General features: G+C 38.3%; 1 protein-coding gene across 9 annotated transcripts in view; it reads left to right on the forward strand.

Annotated features, from left to right (window-relative positions):
- PHLDB2 (pleckstrin homology like domain family B member 2) overlaps positions 1–19,646 on the forward strand; it is a 66,395-nt gene that overhangs the window by 18,389 nt on the left and 28,360 nt on the right. For all 9 annotated transcript variants that reach the window (XM_048493507.1, XM_048493512.1, XM_048493511.1 and 6 more), the window contains exons 4-6: positions 7,255–7,638; positions 13,175–13,318; positions 15,103–15,240. In XM_048493507.1, coding sequence (XP_048349464.1) covers positions 7,255–7,638; positions 13,175–13,318; positions 15,103–15,240 — 666 coding nt within the window. The remainder of the gene's footprint in view (positions 1–7,254; positions 7,639–13,174; positions 13,319–15,102; positions 15,241–19,646) is intronic.

Here is a 19,646-nt window from a genome sequence, read left to right on the forward strand (position 1 = left end):
TCCTCTGAAGATGCCAGCCACAGATGCAGGCAAAACGTCAGGAGAGAATGCTACTAGAACACGGCCATACAGCCTGGAAACCACACAGCACCCCAGTGTTTCACATAGTGCTTACCCAGAGTAGGACTTATGGTTTTCCTCCAGAAACCTAATCCTTTTTCTGTTTATACTTCCACCACCCTCAGGAGCTTCACTGCCCCATATCTGGGTGAATTCTCTTCAGAGAAGTTAAACCAAGTCACCAGTATGATCAGTTAGGGTTTCTGTGTAATGGTTACCTACAAAACCTTGGTGCAGATTCCTTCACATAAATTGGTCCTTACTCCAAATTGTTCACCTCGCAGAGAACTGAGCCTCAGCCTCCAGAGCACAGATCTATATTAGAGTACCCCACTCTTTCTGAACCCTTTTCAAGGACAGTTTTGCATGTATTATGTTGCAGAATTAATTTAGATGTTAATAGAGGCATGAAAGAAAGTATCCAGATCTCTTCTTCCAGGAAAGGAAATCAGTAACATCTGGCAAATGGCACACATAGTCATGGCCGCCACCTGCTTATAAGCGATAGAGTTCCATTCTCTTATCCATCTCCCAGCCCAGGTAATCCACCAGGTGATGAAGTCCTGACCTGAAGCCAGGCTGGGAAAGATCCAAACAGTTCACATCCTCTAGGAAATCCTGGAGTTATCCCACCATCACCCACTCAATCACCTTACTCAAAAGTAGCAGGTTTGAGAGTAGATGGTTATCTTCTGGATCCAGGGTAGGTTCCTTTAATTGTGCATACCACCATGCCTGTTTCAAGAGTTGGGGAAACCAATGAGACATTAACTGTCTCTTGGACCCAGTCATCCTGTACCCCACTCTGGCTAGCAGATTTGAGTAATCAGGAAGGCAAAGGTCATACATGTACCTTGTAAGCCTCAAACACCCCAGAATCCTGTCCACATTCCTAGACTGAATAAACTGAAAAATATCTCAAACAATTGCAAAAATTGGCATCCAGGCTTGAACAAAAAGAATCACAGCTAGAGTTCTTCTAAACTCTCTCACATTCAGCTGTCATGTATCAATGAAAGAGAAATTAAGTGATGAGAAATCATGCAATGTGCATGTATGAATGAGTTGTTTTTACACTTGTTACCTTGACTGCCCATTTTTATTGATTCTCAACAAACACTATGTTCATGTCCATTCTTAGAGCAATTTTCTAGAAGGAAGGTCTGATGGAATATCAAACACTCATACTGGGGAGTCATATGAGCCCCCCCTCCAGTGGTGATGCGTATTTAAAAACTGCTGATATGTATATATAGCAGAAAGAGGAAGTCTGTAATAAGGAACTTGGAGAAACCAATAATTATATTCTTATGCAAGCCTAAGGAATTATTCTGGTCTTAAGTATAAGAAGGAAAAATACTTTTGTCTGTTTTATTTGGCCACGTTTCCCTTGCATCATCACTTTTTAGAAACAGTCTTAATCTTGTAACAGGAGGGATTGGCCTGCTGGTCTTGCAAAGGCTGAATGTTTATGTGTGAAGGAATTTCCTCCCTTGATTCAGTTTTCCATTTTTAGCTGTCTGCAGGATAATTGTCTTTCAAGCTGCTTGGTCAAAGGGTTGAAGTTGAAGACTGTGTTCAAATTATTCGAAGTAATTAAGAACCAAAATAACTGACTAGCCGAGCCCTGGAAGGAAGTGCTTATTTATTTAAAAAAAAGGACTGCTGATGCTTCCCTCCTCTCTCCTTCAAAGGTCAACCCTTCTGCAAATGTAATTTTGCTGTCCTTCGACAAAGGCTCTTCACTTGGTCCTTCAGCTGAAGTTCAGACTATAATGTAATGCCTGTCTTCCAAACACAGAATATAAAAGCAAACAGCAATCCAGAACTATTTCCAGCAAATTAACAAAGTCATCTATTTTGGCATTTAAAAAAGTTTTAACTTGAATAATATTAATAATTAGAGAATCGCTATTTCTTCACTTGAGAGGTAATTCCAACTTACAGAGTTGTAAAATTTCTGGAAGTGGTAAAGGTATCAAAAGAGACTTTTAAATGTAGGGTTTTTTACATCAATCCCAGAAAATTTAGTGAATATTTGAAACGATATACAATACTTTGTTATCAAGTATTTACTGTATTGAGTACATTTAAATGTATTATGTGTAACTTCGTACAAACCTATGCTGTTAAGTGTATTGATATCCTGTAAAATAATAAAGGCCTTAATTTTACAAATGAAACAATTACAAGCAAATTCAGCCAGTCTTTCCCCATTTACTCTAATGGAGCTCCCACTAAAAATCAATGCTCTTGAAAGATAGCTAATTTGATTTTGTTCTAGTTGGAAAAGAATGATAAAAAATTAACAGTTGAAAATAGAAGCCTTCTACTTGGCAGCAAAAAATAGTTTATCATCAAGGCTTAGAAACAGACTATTTATGTTAGCATTATCACATAGAAATAAGTCAAAATCATGATTTAGAGAGAAAAACTTCCACTGAATATTCTTACAATCTAATTGGCTTGCAATACATTTGGATGTTAAGTAAAACTTTTGTAATATCATTGCTCTCTTGAAGAGTATATACTATCATTTAGTATAGGATTGCAGTGTTGTTCCTGAGTGTAAGCCCCCCAGAATTCAGTGGGATTTAGTTCTAAGCAAATTTGCTTGGTCCAGGCAGTGAGTGTTACATCAACTATAAACCAGTTCACTATCTTGAAGCTTGTTTGTTTGTTTATATAGTTGCCCTCCATTCTTGAATACACCACTAACCAATGTTCATATCTCTTATCGGATCCATACTTTTAAAAATTTTTCACTGAGATTCTCATGGTATTTGCAAAACACAAGATTTACAAACTGTTTCACATAGCAGTTCCTTAATTGTATATGCTTACAAGCATTCACCAGTTCGTTTTATTTGCAGTGTGATCCTTATTGGGAATAAGCTTCACTGAGTACACTTTGGTAGGATTCTGAATAGATCAATTTAGGATTACACTGTTGATGGTGTTAGAGAGGTCTGAGACATTAGAGGATTGTACAGTTGTGTTGTACAAAGAGTCCCAGAGCGTTGCTGGTACAGTATATTTTGGAAATGCATAGTTTGAACCTTGTACATATTATGTACTTTTTAAAGTATTTTTCCAGTACCAGAACTTTAGATTATTTACTGATAATGTCATAAGCACTAGTAGTGATATCATTAATAATATTATATTTGAATCTCAAATCTGAGGTATTTGTAGTAATGTTGATTGTCTATATTACAAGAGCAGTATTATTTCTTGGAAAATTTGGCCAGTGTTAGCCATAATTTCTTAATTCATAAAAACCAGTTTCATTTGTGTTCGAAATATTTTACCCGAATAGCTCATGCTGCTAGCACGAAGTTTCAGCATTTATTGTTGGTGAAGAGTCATAAGGAGACAATTCTGCCTCCAGTGTTCAAACTGTGCAAAATCACTTAATTAAATGGGATGCACAGTTTTACCTGTAGATGGTGCTATATAATTAAAAATGCCTATTTGAAGCTGGAAGTAAAAATAGAAGGGTCTCAGATTTTTTACATTTCATGTCTGTAGCTAACACCATTCTGATCCCTGCTAATTTGAACAGTATAAAACGAAAGCTTAAGGATTAGCAAGGTCCTGCAGTTTAAATGGGAAATGGTTCTGCTAAGTAGTGTACAATGCACCTCTGTGCACAGAACAAATGCACACTTTTAAAAAAGATGCACTACATACAGGAGCATATATATAAAGATCCACATACACGTGTATAATTTGCCAGATTAATTTTTTTAGATGACATCTGTTCACACAAACAGCTATTGAGATTAATCATAATATGAAATTACAATAATGATAAAGCATTTGGGTGCTGTGTGGTTTCCGGGCTGTATGGCCGTGTTCTAGCAGCATTCTCTCCTGACGTTTCGCCTGCATCTGTGGCTGGCATCTTCAGAGGATCTTCTGAAGATGCCAGCCACAGATGCAGGCGAAACGTCAGGAGAGAATGCTGCTAGAACACGGCCATACAGCCCGGAAACCACACAGCACCCAAGTGATTCCGGCCGTGAAAGCCTTCGACAATACAATGATAAAGCAAATAATTATGATGGGTGTCCACATTCTCCTCATGGCACTGGTATTCAGAGGTTTCCTGCTTTGAATTGGAAGTTCGCAGTATTCACCATGGCCAGAAGCCACTGATGGACCATCACTACTCCAGCTCTTACTAGACTGCAAAAGTGATCATGCAGGGTGACTGTACCTGTGCATTGAATATTACAGGTGTAAAAGTCTGCTTTTTGGTTTTGATATATAATTCCACTTTAACAAAATATGAATTTAACCTCAAATTTCTTTGGAGGCAGTATTTTGTGGCAATCTTAGTATATTTGAGAAATAGCTAGGACCAAGATCACATGTACATTTGCTTATGAGCAGTCATTTAACATTCACTTCCATCCTGTGATATAAAGGCATTCTGTAGGTCCAGGCCTCTTGCCTTAGAAGAATGCAATGCAGATAGTATAGTGTGCATAACAAGCTCCAGTCCATTGAGAAGTATTTAGAACTTATTGAAGGTTTTTTGCAGAGGAGTAACTATTGATGGACTGTGCCCTTTGAATCTTAAATCCTCACACAAGCAGTGCTGTTCAGTAAATTGATCTGCTTTATATTTGAATACACACATTTTAAAAAATTAAAAATAACTGTTTGATTTTATGTGCATGGTATTTTACCCAGCAAATATTCCAGATACTGCTTGCAGTTTCTGCAGTATTTTCCTAACTTACAAGTAGTCTTTAAATTTATGGGCTGAACTGAAGAATGCAGGTGCAGTGAAACAGGGACTAGCTGGCTGCCAAAAGAGTGATGAGTAGAGACAGCACAAAATAGCAGCCGACAGAACTTCCTGTGCATAAGCTCTCTAATACCATGTTGCATATATTGAAATAGAAATGAGGCAACATATTCTCCTATTACTAGTGCAGGAGTGCTGTAGTAAAGGAAGCTAAATTTTTGCTGGACACAGAGACATTCTTGAACATATGGACGCTTAAGAACTGGTGATTCCATATATGTTCACATTTGCCAGTCTCAAATTAAAAAATCATGTTTGTCTTAAATTGTGTGACGTTACTCTTCTGGCATTTTGGATTTAAATGGTCTGCACTTATGTTTGGAAGACTTCCAATGCATGAATGGCTGGAAGTGTGAATTTAAAATACTGACCTTCTCAAGGTTTGATAATGTTGTTATTCCACTTTAAAACGTCAGAGCATGATCGGTTGGTGTATATTGTAGACTTCACTGGTGAAACTTGTAAATAACGGAACTGACCCTCCTGTGCTGGAGATAGGCTAGAAGGTAAACTGTAGTTGTGTGAGCGACAATTTGATATGTCCTGTGTGTTCCAAAGAGTGGGTGAGGAGAGATGCCGAAGCAGAGCACATCCTGTCGCTGACTGTGGGGGTGGACTGGGCGAGCTAGTATTGTTTATCCCAGCAGTTGAGGTTCTGGTAAAGGTATCAAAAGTGCCAGCAAAGGGGTTGCAGCATCACAGATGGATAAACGCTGGAGTTCCTGGCCAGCAGTCAGGCGGTGTTTTCAGAAATGGGTGGCCTGCACAAAGGATAGAGGCTTAAGAGGAAGAAAGCAAATACGGGCTAACCCCATGAAGAGGGAGCTGGAGGCTTGTGGAGAAAATGTTTGGAGAGGACGAAGGAGTTTTGAGGTGCAGTGATTTCATTGTCATGCTGTCATTTTAGTTGACTGTCTTCCCTGATTTGGGGAGACAGGAAAGAGAAGGGAGGTTAAATGAAAATAGGGGATAATTTAAAAGAAGGCACTGTGACCAGTAGCACCATAAATATATATTTATCTAGAGTAATATTTGTCTTGTGTCACATAGAAGCACAGATCTGATGAGAATAATAATAATTTAGCTTTTGGGGAATACAGTGAGCTCTGGTTGAATTCATATTTTTCATGAACACACAGAATAATTGGTGTGTTCAGATTGAAAGGGGCTTTCCTCTCTGACTTCCCCCAGCAGAATCAGAAGTGTTCCTATTTTTTCTAGAAACTTCATCAGTATCCAGGACTGTTTCTATTGAGATTAGGGCTGTAGACTTGTATATTTATTTGGCAGTAAGCTCCATTGGGCCTTATATCTGAGCAAACCTACGTGGTACTGCCATGTTTTTGCATATTCTTACTTCTAAATTTGGGCTTAGCTAGGTCTCCCAAGAAATGTAGCTGCACTGGTTGCCATAGTGAATATTGGATTAAAAGAAAACTATAAAAATTGGATAGCTGACAAGTAAAGCTTTTTCTTACTTGCAGTTAAGAGAGCTGGCACAGAATGCATTAATTATTGCAGCTTCTTAATAAAAAAGATAGTTATATTCTGACCCCACTTGCATTCTGGTCCCACCTTCCTTTGAAAGGTAATGTGACTTTTATTAGTGAGTTTCTTCTAACCATAAAGCACTGTAATTCACTATCCATATCAGTTTTGCAATTATGTGTGCTGCATAAATTTGAAGTGTTCATTTTGAAAATGTAAGCACAGAGAAATATTGGCAAAATTTCTCAACAGGAGTGATTTATAGATCACATAACTTATACTTTTGACTTTAGTGGGATTACCTACATTTTGCATAGGTTTTTATCATTAGATGTCCTGTAGGATCCTAATTTATACATAATTTACATTCTATTTACAAAATCACTTGGTATTAAAGTGATACATTTACAGTGGTTAAGGTGATGCTTCATATGACTGGTATCTTATGTACAATAAATCGGTAAACTGCAGACATTGATTTTAATCTTTAACAATTTTAATCTTTAACAATTGATTTTATTCTTTAACAATATCATTGTTTAATGGGTTCACAGGCAGTTCTGAAACTCTGTACTGCTAACAATGTATTCTATAATGTTTCAGTTCAACATTAATGACATGTTTCATATGTAATATATTTTAATATTCATGTTTGTGTCTGAAAAATAATTTTGGAATCCAGACATCAGTAGTTGTTTTATACTGTGGAGGCCTTTTCTATCTTTTGCATTTTTAACTAATTTATGCTGTACATTCTATGTAGGGTCAGTGTCCCAGTTTTAGTTTATTATAAGAACTTGAATGTATCCTTTTCTAGCACTACTGTTGACCTCTATATGTATTCTGTCTTCAGTGTTATTATTTGTCACCCTTTCTTTCCACATTAGGAGCGCCAACGATTGGAAACCATTCTTAACCTTTGTGCAGAATATTCCAAACCTGACAGTGACTCTGTAGCTGTAACAACAGTTGCTGATGTTCAAAAAATTAATAAAGAACTTGAAAAACTTCAGTTTTCTGATGAAGATTCTGTATTTGAAGATTCCCAGGTGACTCCAGAAACAAAAATCAGAAATAATTTGCAACTGCCAGCAAGTGATTCTGACTTCTCAGAATTCAGTGATCTTGGTCAAAACGTTACAGAGTTCCTTTCCTTTAGAGGGATCAGAACAAATAAACATTTAGACGAAAACAGGACTACTTCACTGTTACCTCCTTGTGCCTTCCTGAAGAATGTCACTGAACCTTCTTATTTAAGCATCATGCCAAAGGTAACAGCAAAATTTTCTGCAGGGGAGAAATGATTGTAAATCTTGAAATAGTTAAAACGTTAAATCCAGATTATAAGTGTATGTCTACTGTTTTTGTGATAGAAGCTATCAGTTTTGTGGACACATTCCAGAAAAGTATTCCATTTCCTCTTTCCTGAATTCCTGTAGAAAGGGAGGTTCCAAAGCCAACTATCTGTGATTGGCTGCAAGCAGAAAAGCTTTCTAACTTCCACCACTAAATAGTGACACAGAGTGAAGTCCACTTCATATAGTGCATGCAGGCTTTCTTTTGACTGTCACACTATTGTGGTGTCCAGGGTCTACATAATAATAATTAAAAAAGCCAGAGAGGGAGGTGCCATAGCCAGTTTTTTCTCTTTGCAGACATTTGGTTCAAGTAAGAATGAAAATAATTACCTCCATTATCCTTCCCAATGTTTTGTTGAAACTGACCAGCATTCTTAAACAGATATCTCTGCAAGTATTTTGCTCATACCTGGGATCTCTATAGTTGCTGCAGCCTTGGTTTCTGAAAGGCACACTGGGAAAAAAATTCTTCTGCCCTTTCCTGTAATACGGGAAGATAACAAGGCAGATGGAGAGAAGAATTCCTTCCTTCCTTCCTTCCTTCCTTCCTTCCTTCCTTCCTTCCTTCCTTCCTTCCTTCCTTCCTTCCTTCCTTCCTTCCTTCCTTCCTTCCTTCCTTCCTTCCTTCCTTCCTTCCTTCCTTCCTTCCTTTCTTTCTTTCTTTCTTTCTTTCTTTCTTTCTTTCTTTCTTTCTTTCTTTCTCTTATCTTACCTACTTAGAAATTTTGGTAAAGATAGAGCACTGCTTGTTCTGTTCCTCTTTGGTGTTTCCCATTCTTGGAGTGTAAAAGCCAGTCTTTGAATGAGTTATAAACATGTTCATAGATATATTCATCTAAGTAAATTCAATAATGAGATAATAACTTAAGGAATTATAGATTGGATTTAACAGAGATTTCCATATGGACAATAGTCCTTCATTAAGCAGAAGCGGAGAATTTACTCCTCATAAGAACATAAGAAAGAGCCCTCTGGATCAGACCGGAGTCCATCTAGTCCAGCACTCTGCTACTCGCAGTGGCCCACCAGATGCCTTTCGGAGCTCACATGCAGGATGTGAAAGCAATGGCCTTCTGCTGCTTCTGTTCCCAAGCACCTGGTCTGCTAAGGCACTTGCAATCTCACATCAAGGAGGATCAAGATTGGTAGCCATGGAAAGACTTCTCCATAAATCTGTCCAAGCCCCTTTTAAAGCTATCCAGGCTAGTGGCCATCACCACCTCCTGTGGCAGCATATTCCAAACACCAATCACACGTTGCGTGAAGAAATGTTTCCTTTTATTAGTCCTAATTCTTCCCCCCAGCATTTTCAATGTATGCCCCTTGGTTTTAATATTGTGAGAAAGAGAGAAAAATTTATCTCTGTCAACATTTTCTACCCCATGCATAATTTTATAGACTTCAATCATATCCCCCCTCAGAGGTCTCCTCTCCAAACTAAAGAGTCCCAAACGCTTCAGCCTCTCCTCATAAGGAAGCTGCTCCAATCCCTCAATCATCCTCGTTGCCCTTCTCTGCACTTTCTCTATCTCTTCAATATCCTTTTTGAGATGTGGTGACCAGAAGTGAACACAGTACTCCCAAGTGTGGTCGCACCACTTTTTATATAAGGGCATGACAATCTTTGCAGTTTTATTATCAGTTCCTTTCCTTATTATCCCCAGCATAGAGTTTGCCTTTTTTACAGCTGCCATGCATTGAGTTGACATTCCCACGAAACTATCAACTAAGACACCCAAATCCCTTTCCTCACTATCTGCTTGTGCTAATTGAAAGTACTTGTATCTTTTCCATGTGCTCAAGACATCGCACAAATTATTTCTTCTGATTCACTTTCAAAATTACATGAAATAAAATAAAATGAACCATTGTTTACAATGAGTTGCAGCAGGTTGCTTACATAACTGGTACTGCACCAAATACACTTTTCTTTCTGCTGATACAAAGAAAGGGAAGAAGTTAACTCATTAATTAATGCCAATTACAGTCTTTCACCCACAACTTAGAGAGCTTAGAAACGGAACTATTGTGAATTAGGCCATTCCACTAAATCCGCAGTTGACCTGCTGAGATACAACTAGTTCATTAACATCTCAGTTGCTCAGGACTTAAAACGATTTGTAGAGTGGCCATAGTGACAGATTGTACAGATGACAAGGAATTTAAAGGAGGAAGAAGAAGAGTCCTGCTACCTCCCTATTCATATTAATTTCTTCCTTTCTTTAGTGGGTGACTCATTTGACCTAAAGTCTCTTCGGGCCATGCTGAATTATTGCTATATTAGTTAATTATTTTTATTCCAAAATTATATATGTAGTACTTAATCTACTTTATTCCTAGATTTAAAATTATCCCTTTTTAATTATTCCTTAATTTTAATCTTAGCCCCATCATTAAAAGTGCATAATTTCCTTCAGTGTAATTTCCACTGAAAAAACATTTCTCATGGCTAAAGTAATCTTTGGATCCTCATCCTTTAATACAAATGGTAATATCCTAGGTCTTTCAACAGAGACTACGTTCCTTAGGATTGGTTCCAAACATTTCATGCTATATAAATCATACCTTGGTCAGTTCAAGATCTAATGATCCAATGTTTCATGTGCTCTGCACCCACAATATCTGTCCTGGAATGAAATTTTATATAACGGACCCTCAAAAATGTATTAATCCTAGCTTTTTTTTTAAAAAAAAAGTTAAACTAGAAATGGGAATTGTTAAAATTTTTTAAATAGGTTGTCAGGGTTGTGGTGAGGATGAGAGATGAGCTGCAAATAATGAATAAACCATATGCATGCACTAAAGCAGGGGTCTGCAACCTGCGGCTCTCCATATGTTCATGGACTACAATTCCCATCAACCCCTGCCAGCATGGCCAATTGGCCATGCTGGCAGGGACTGATGGAATTTGTAGTCCATGAGCATCTGGAGAGCCACAGGTTTCAGACCCCTGCTCTAAAGGAAGTACCTATCCTGTCTTACTCTACTATTCTCTCAAAAATGAAATTGCTATAACTTAACCCAAATCCTGCAGGGTTTCCATTTCTATTTCTAGTATTTTAGTTCCACAAAAACTTGTCCAAGAGGCATCCCTATGGGGTGTTAAAATCAACTGTGCCACTGTTAGTCTGTTCTTTACAGTAACCGTAGAGTTGAAGATTCCCTTTTACAGCTTGAAAGAGACTGGCCATTTTCCAGTTCTCTTTGTATTCTTTTTGTGCTGGACTTCTTTGAGAATAAGTAGAAAGGGATTTATAAAATTATTTACAGGGAAATCATTTTATAAGTTCTATAATCTACTTCTGATTCTTCTTAAGAATGATAATGATTTCAAATTAAAAAATTGCCCTTTACCTTCCGCAGTTTTTTCATCTCATCTAAATGATTAGTGCTTAGTATGTGCCATTAAAGAGTAACCCATTTGTCTTTACTGGCATTTCTATACAGTAAGGAATTCAAGGACTGTAGCCTGTAGCATATCTGTGTGATTATTCTTTGCTGTTCATAAGTAAGAGATCCTGTTTTTAATCCTCCCTTAGGAAGATGAAATCCTAGCCTCAGTGTCAGTGTTATCCAAGAAGGATACTAGAGAAAAGGAGGCTTACTAGAGCTAGGATTACTAGAGCTAATAAAGAAAACAGTTTATGAGTGTTCTTCTGTTATATCAGAATAGTAGTCACCATTTTTAAAAAGGCTCTAAAATTCTAGAATTCCATCTACAAAGTTGTATTGCCCAATCTGAAAGTGGAGAAATGTATGGTTTAATCTACATATATAAAAAAAGCAAACTGTGAGTTTGTTCCTGATGGTCTAGCACAGGAACTGCTGGGCCAATTCCTCTGAAAATTCCTAGCCACTGTAGTCACATACCTGAAATTTCACACTTGGCCCAGGTAAAACGCCTTTTTCCTGGTGCTCCATGGTGAAGGACATGAAGCTGCCTGTGTGTAACTGTCACCCTTAGAATGTTCGTGCCTTTAGAATGTTAGCTCAGATGGCCAGATATGAGCAGTGAAAACAGTATATAGGTAATAACTCAAGTAGAAGTGAAACACATACACATGTTGCCGTGTGAGATGTCAGGTGGGGTTCCCCCCTCACACGCAGGTACCTTTCACTCTCTGTGCCTCACCCACTACTACCGCACAACACACATACTCTCATACACATTCAGCTCATCCTCACACTCCTCACTCTGCCCTCCCTTGCATCCAACCACCACTTAAATACTTCCTGACTGATATTCCACACCCATATTGAACAAGATTGAATGTAAAAGACAGCTGGAGGGAGGGAAAGGGAAGGAGCAGAGGGGGAGGCATGCAAGGGAAGAGAAGTGAGGGAGGGGAGAGAGTGAGGGGTGGCATGGAAGGGAGGGGAGGGAGGAGGCCCAGCATCTGGATATGACTCACCCACCCTAGCGGAGGGAGAGGGAAGGGAGGGAGTGGGAGGGGTGGCATGCAAGAGAAGAGAAGTGAGGGAGGGGAGAGCATGCAAGGGTCGGGAGGGAGGCGGCAGTCATCCTAGATTCCCTGAATACTGCGGTTACAGTTCAGAAAACCAGGCACACGTTGCTCAGGAGTAAGCTCGGTAAAGCAACTGTGACATACTTTGAATGCCTGTGTCTCGCCCCTCAGAGGGTTTACTCAGAAGCGACAAACATTGCCACCAACCAAACTTACTCCCAGGTAAAGGATCGTGACCAGCAAGCCTAGATGTGTGGGAGGGGTGCCTTTCCATTCCCCCCCAAGGAATGCAGTCACACACATCAATGACATCGCAAAGTATCAGGCTGCACGTTTCCATGAGCACATACTGCTGGCCTCTGCAATTGATTTGCTGCTACTGTTCCTTTCCCATTTCACCACAATAACCCACAGCAACGTGTGGCCGGATACCGCTAGTAATACTATAAAATGAAGAATTGGGAATGGGATCCAGGGCCTGGATGTAATTCTAATATGCAAAGATTCTATGCAAGTAGTTTAATATCTAAATTCAATGAAAAGGGGGAAAATAGTTTGGAGTCTTGCAATGTAATCGTAAACAGAGTTTCAACCTTCTACATTCACTGAAGTTAGGTAGTTTAGAAGGATGTAATACTGCTTATGATTGCACTGTATTTTTTTTCTGTGCTAAGGAGTTTGATGCAGAGAATACTTGTTTCCTGAAAGCCTCCCTGAAGCTAATTTATTTATTTTTTATTTGCAAATATTTTCCAATAACTAAATGGATGTAGAAGACAAGGGAAAAGGGAATTGAAGTGTTCTTGAAGAATATGTCAAAGCAACTTGAATAAGGAAGATCCTATATACACTGTGATTATTGACATTGCTAATACCTCATTTATATGAGCGAAATGTTATTTTTAGCATCTTCTAGTTATTCAAGAGAATAATAAATAATGTACAATTTGAGCATTAAAAGGAACAATATTGCTTTATTGTAGACAGCAGAATGCATAAGTGATGAACAGCGAACATTGGAGCTTAATCAGATGGAAGAACAGCGCATTATAACACTGAATAACTTGGAAGAACTTGAGCAAAAGATCAAAGATTTAAATGATCAGATGGATGAATCTTCCAGAGAGGTATAACAATATTTTTTGCTGTTTTAATATAATTTATCTCATTTGCTAATCTAATTTGCTATACAAAAATGCACATATATTAGAGACATTTATGCAAACAAATACAGTTACATATAGAAACACAAGAATATTTTGTGTACTACAACACAGGAAGATAAGCGATTGCCTTCTTAGTTTATTGTAGACTCAAGGGACAAGTTTATCAGCCAAAAGGTCTTCCAAGTCCCCAGCTAGGATGCGGGGATCCCCTGGTCCTATTGCTTGCCACAGTTCTCTGTGGCCGTAAGAAAAAATACCCTTCCCCCCACCACATGTATCTGACAAAGAGTTTCCAGCTATTCATGAAATCGTATCACTTCCTGGTTTTTACCTAAATTGATGTGATGCCACAGCTAGCATCATCCCACCCCAATACCCCTACCTATCAATCCTAATCAGCACTGAAATCATATACAATATCCAAATATCAGGCTTTTTATGTTATGCCGATCATATAAATAGCAAGTGTTTGATACAAAAATTGTGTTTCCAATGAAGCCTGAACAAGGTGCAAGCATATAAAGTCCTCGCAGTAGACTGTGATTTATAACAGTGCTTTATAACAGTGCTTTGGTCACATCTTGCTTAGTAGTGACAGTTAAATGCAGACTGTGGTTTGTTGAGTAATACCCAGCTGAGATTTCAAACAAATTTCTAACTAGCTTGTTATTTGTCCCAATTATGGTTTATTGTGATATCTAAAACAAATATACAGTTTGAATAGTACTGCCCCTTAAAATTTTCCTGTAAAATGGTATTTGTTTCTTATGATCAGTTGATTATCCAATTATAGTCTGTGGCCCTTTCCGTGCGGGCCATTTACAGCGCCCTAGGGACGGCAAAAACGCCATCCCTAGGGAGCTGTTCGCATGGGGGGCTCCCGCTGTTCCCCGAGCAAGGTTTTCTGGAAACAGTGGCTGAAAGGCGCCATCCCCCCCCCCTTTCCCGATCGACGTACCTTCCCTGCGACCTTCCGGCGCGTCGCCCAGGCCTGGGAACACGCCCCCCTGCCCTGCGACTCCAGAGTTGTTGCGCAGGGCAGGGGGGCATGTCCTCTGGCCTGGGCGACACGTCGAAATGTCGCAGGGAAGGTATGTTGATCGGGCGATGGTGCAGCGCTGCGCCATCTTCCCTGCTCCTACCAGGACCGTTCGTTCAAATGGTCCCGGAGGGGTGTCGGCATTGTATACGCCGACGCCCCCCCCCCCAGCGTGGCCATGCAGAAACGGCCTGTGACACAAATCAGGGTTTAAAGAAACAATAGATTACGTTGACATCTGGATGTAGCTGTAATCTCTGAAACTAAACTAATTTTTTCTCATTCAAACACATTGAATTAAAGTTTGGTTCTCTGTGAAAGAGACTGGACTTTGGTGAAATGTCTGACTCATGGTCATTTCAGTGATCTTAGACTGGAATAACGCTGTTAGGATTGCACTGTAAGTGGAAAATTTCCCAGTTCACATGTCTCTCAGACCACTCAGCTCTTCCTGTGCTTGCAGGGCATCTGTGAAAAGCAAAATGTTCTGTTAAGTAGAAACATTATTTTAAAACTGAATTTCAAACCTTGTACTGTGCAATTAATTTTGGTTTTCTCTTAAGTATAATCAAGAACTTTCACATATACCTTGCATCAGCAGGATTTTTTTAAAAAAATGCATCATGCACTAATAAGACTCCCAAAATTATACTGCAGAATTTGTTTGTGAGCAGGAATGAGGCTGAGAATTGCTTTGTATTCTTAGATGGATATGGAATGTGCCTTATTGGATGGGGAGCAAAAATCTGAAACAGCTGAACTTCTCAAGGAGAAGGAAATACTGGATCATTTAAACCGGAAGATTGCAGAACTGGATAGAAATGTTATTGGTGAGAAGGCCAAGGTAAATACTGTCCACAGTTATATGATCTCCATGGTTTTTGCACAGAATTAGAGTTTCATCAAACAGTATTTGGAAAAAAAATGTCCCAGAGATGCACTGTTTTAATTTAAAATAATCTTATTTACTGATTTCTCTCTAGAATTCATGGAAATCAAGATAACTTGTAACATATTTTAAATGGAAATTTGCTTGTTGAAGAAACTCATTACTGTTTTAAAGGAACAATATGGGGGTATTATGAGGGGTGGAGGAGAGTTTTTATGTTAAAATTATAGAATCATTGAGTTGTAAGAGACCCCAAGGGCCATCAAGTCCAACCCCCTGCAATGCAGGAACACATAATTAAAGCAGGACCACATCATTATGTTGGCAGTAATTTCTCCCCATTTAATTGTTTAGTATATGGTGTAATCTGCAATCGTTTTCCTATACATTCATGAGATGATTAATTTAACTTACTTTTGTGCAGCTGTCATGGCTAGATAATATTTTACACATTTGTGATATATGTTCCTTCAAAATAACGTCAATATCCTATTGCAGAATATATAATTTGAGCAAAAAAGTAAATAAACTGCAATCATAGCTAGAGTTTGGCGCAGTAGTTTTTGTGAATAACAATGCTGCAAATTTGCCAACAGTTCAATTTTAGGAGATGGTGCCCAGATCTTAGAATCTCAAGATTATGTAACTTTTGGCACTTTTCCCAAGGAAACCATACACATTCGGCACAAATGTCAGCCCCTATGGTTTGGTCAATTAGGGAGTACAGGATCAGTCACTGCATTTGTATGTATCATCTAGCCACACAAGAATAGGGAGACCTGCCAACAAAAGAGCTACTTCAAGAATAGACCAGAAGGATCATAGTGCATGGACAGTTAAGGTTTGACTTGGTAATTTTATTTTATGCTTTCAGGTTTCCTATTCTTCAAATTTTCCCAATTTCTGTCATAAAAAGGTCTTAATGCTGAGATATTTAATAGACACAGAAAGCTCAAGGTTAATCATATCGGTTGATGGAAATAATCTAAAGGCAAATGATGAGTGTCTGCCAAAGATTTTTTTGGGATAATTTTAATTATTTATTTAAAGTTAGTTCACATGGTAATGTTAAAAAGCATATGGGCATCCCCCTTTTTTTGAGACAGTGGAAGGAATTTTTGAACGAATTCAGCACTTTCAATGGTAGTTCCCTAATAATTTGGAAAGGTTGTAATGTTTGCACCTGCATCTTTGCCAGATATCTTCTTTGTCTCATTAAATGTTTGTCTGTAGTGTAAAATCACATGCCATATCATTTCCCAGGTCATAGTCCATTTTCTGGTATTACTATTTGCTCCCAGACAGCTGTCATTATAATATGTTCTACAAGTGAACTGATTTCTGCAAATAGTAAAATGATATCTCCATACAACTTCTGAAATATAAAACCAACTTCATTCACAGTAGTATACATTATGACCCCTCCGCTTGGGGTGATGAGAGCTTGATGTTTATGGAAAGAGTTAAGTGCAGGAATTAATTGTTGATCTGGGCACCTGTTGAACAGGAAGTCATGCACAAATTCATCTGACCACTGTAGGAGCACCTGTTTCAGGAGCTTGTGAAATTCTTAAAAAGAAATTATCATAAATGGAAAGATTAATGGTGTACTAGCAGGGTGCTTAAAATAGATTAAAGGGAGAATTTTCATATTACTTGCAATTTTATTTGTCATCTCTGAAGATATTAAATGTGATATGAAGGAGTCAAGTTCTTTTACTTACTATAATTGTTTACTACAACATTCTTTGCACTTTCACAGGAACATAGTTACATGATATTAATCATCATGGAAATAACAAATCCAGTTTGTTTAATTAATATACAGCCGCAAATCTGTATTCACAGTTAGTAAAATGGAAATATTACAAGATTTCCATTTACACTAGCCTGTATACTTAGTGCCACTTGTCAGTAAGACATATATGAAGAGAATGATCAGTGGGACTCAAATGGATTTGAGTAGGATGTATGGATAAATAATATGATATAGAGACTGAAGAAAGACACAAAACTATTAAAGCTAGCTAGCAAGGCAAATAAGAGAGTAGCCCATTTTGAAATGCCTACTTCCTGAGCATTCCTGCCTTGGAGTGTTATAACTGGAGGGATGAAAATCTAAACTAAAGCAAAAACCTCTAAAAGGGTCACGATATAGTTCAAAACTTTGCTTTCTTGCAAATTATCATTATTAGGAATTGAGGAGCTGTACTAAGTTTTTCTTCATATGTTGAGCATTACAAAATTCCCAAGCAGAAGATGTACATGGAAATCACTAGTTCAGGTTATTACAATGGTTTCTTGGATGATGTGCCTTCTTAAACTTTGGGTATGGGGATGGATGTTTTTCTGCAAAGAAAGTTTTCCTAACTTTGTGAAAGGAAGTAAATAACAGACCACAACAAGTAAGGGTAGCAAATACAGAGTTTTCCTAGGCAAGATATTACATTCAGTCACTGAGAATAATGGTCCAATCCGGGGGGCAAAGTGACTCCTGGAAGCAGCACAGGCCTGCACTAGTGGATTTGGCCTTCCTGGGGCACTTATGCCAGTGCAGGGGCATGTTGGAGGCTTTCCTGGGGGTGGAGCTGATGTTAGTTTGCTATCAGTTGGGCGATGTAAGTCCATTAAGTCCCATGGAGGGCTTTTGTGGCAGGGGCAGTTTTGGGGTTTTTCTCAGCCATGCTGCCAGAAAGCCATTTGGAGGTGGAGGAGCGGTGCTGCAGTGGTGCTGTCTCTGCCCATCTAAGTCTCTGGACTGGGCTGCTATGGTAGAAACTGAGAATAGTTTTTTTTAAAAAATACCAATGGCTAGGAGGTGCTCTCCTGCTAGGTTGCTGCTTGACTATCATTCCCCCCTTAAGAATCAGTAGAGAGAACTTATATATGTGTTTCAAGGTGCACCTACTTTGATGATCTATAAAATAAATTAATTTGTTCAATCTGTTTGAAACTTAGGGGACCTTTAATTTAGAGAAAGGACAGTTTCTGTGCAAATTTGGTTCTGTTATCTTCATGAAAGCTGCTTCAGACCCTCTTATATTTATTTCCCATTGAAAATAATGGTCCAGAACATCCCCCGCAAAAAAAAAATCCTACATGGAGTTGAAACACAAACTGATAGTGTTTCTGAAAATACATAAAATAGCAATACATAAAATCTTCTCCCTTAGTAAATTTATCTGAAAATAAGCAATCACAGTAACACCTCCACCAAATCCCAAGTCCAAAATTATTATTTTTCCTTTGCATACCTCTATTGAGGTATTAGAAGATTTAGCAGTATTGCTTGGGTAATCCATAGGAACAGGTGGAAACCTGCAAGGATTTCCCCCTTCCCCACTATTCCCATAGTCTCTTCAGTTCTTGCTTCTTTCTCTCCTTATTGTGTGATAAGAAATCTACATAGACAGTGTATTTTATTTATATATTATGATTGGTTTTCATAGTTTTTGATACTAATATTTGGAAGGAAGTTATTGTATTGATTCCAGGATATTTTTGAGAAAGTAAGTTAGAACTTGTCTGCTTCATTGCTCAGGCTCGCTGGACTTCAGTAGTTGCATTTTTGTTAAAAACCATTTGAATTCTAACTGGGTTTCCACAGAAACCTGTACGTTTAATACTTAGACTTGGTTAATGCTGTCGATATTTGTTGCAGGCATTTTCATGTAAGCCTATTTAGTGTTTGCTTTTAAAAAAAATTTCTACTACCTTAATGAATCATATAGCTATGAGAATCAAATATGATAAAATAATTGGGATTTCAGCCACTTTACTAGGGGAAGAGATTTTATGTATTGCTTAACCAAGTAAGTTCAGTTCCTGTTATTGATTTCATCATTTTGATTTCTAAATTTCTTAAAACCATTCGGAGTTCAGAAGAAAACTTTGACCTTTGCAGAAATTACTTAAACTTCTATCTGGCTATTTGGAAGGGTATACTTTGTTCATCTGGTAGATATATAACATATATAACATGCCTTTTTCTACAGTGCAGCTTGAGATGGTGCTATCAAACCATTTCCCCAGTGGAAAAAATCTTTGATGTTAGATGAAACCAGGAGAAAACAGGTGTTTCAGTGGAATTTCCCCTGGGGTGAAGTTTTGTGCCACACCATATATGTCCATGTATGGGGAATAGATTAGATTTGAGCCTTCAGCCACAGCTAAGACTCCAAGCAGAGGCTCTTAGCTGTGATATTTGACACGGTCACAGCTGCTGGAGAGGAAGGAAAGTGTTTTCAGGATGGGTTGTGGTTCTTAGCTTTCCCCTGCCACTGGATTTCTGCAGCTTCCATTTCTGCCCTCTCTTGCTGCTTATCTCCTGGCTAGGATCTTCCTCACAACAAAGATCAATT

Source organism: Sphaerodactylus townsendi, linkage group LG04, assembly GCF_021028975.2.
Source record: "Sphaerodactylus townsendi isolate TG3544 linkage group LG04, MPM_Stown_v2.3, whole genome shotgun sequence".
Classification (NCBI taxonomy): domain Eukaryota; kingdom Metazoa; phylum Chordata; class Lepidosauria; order Squamata; family Sphaerodactylidae; genus Sphaerodactylus; species Sphaerodactylus townsendi.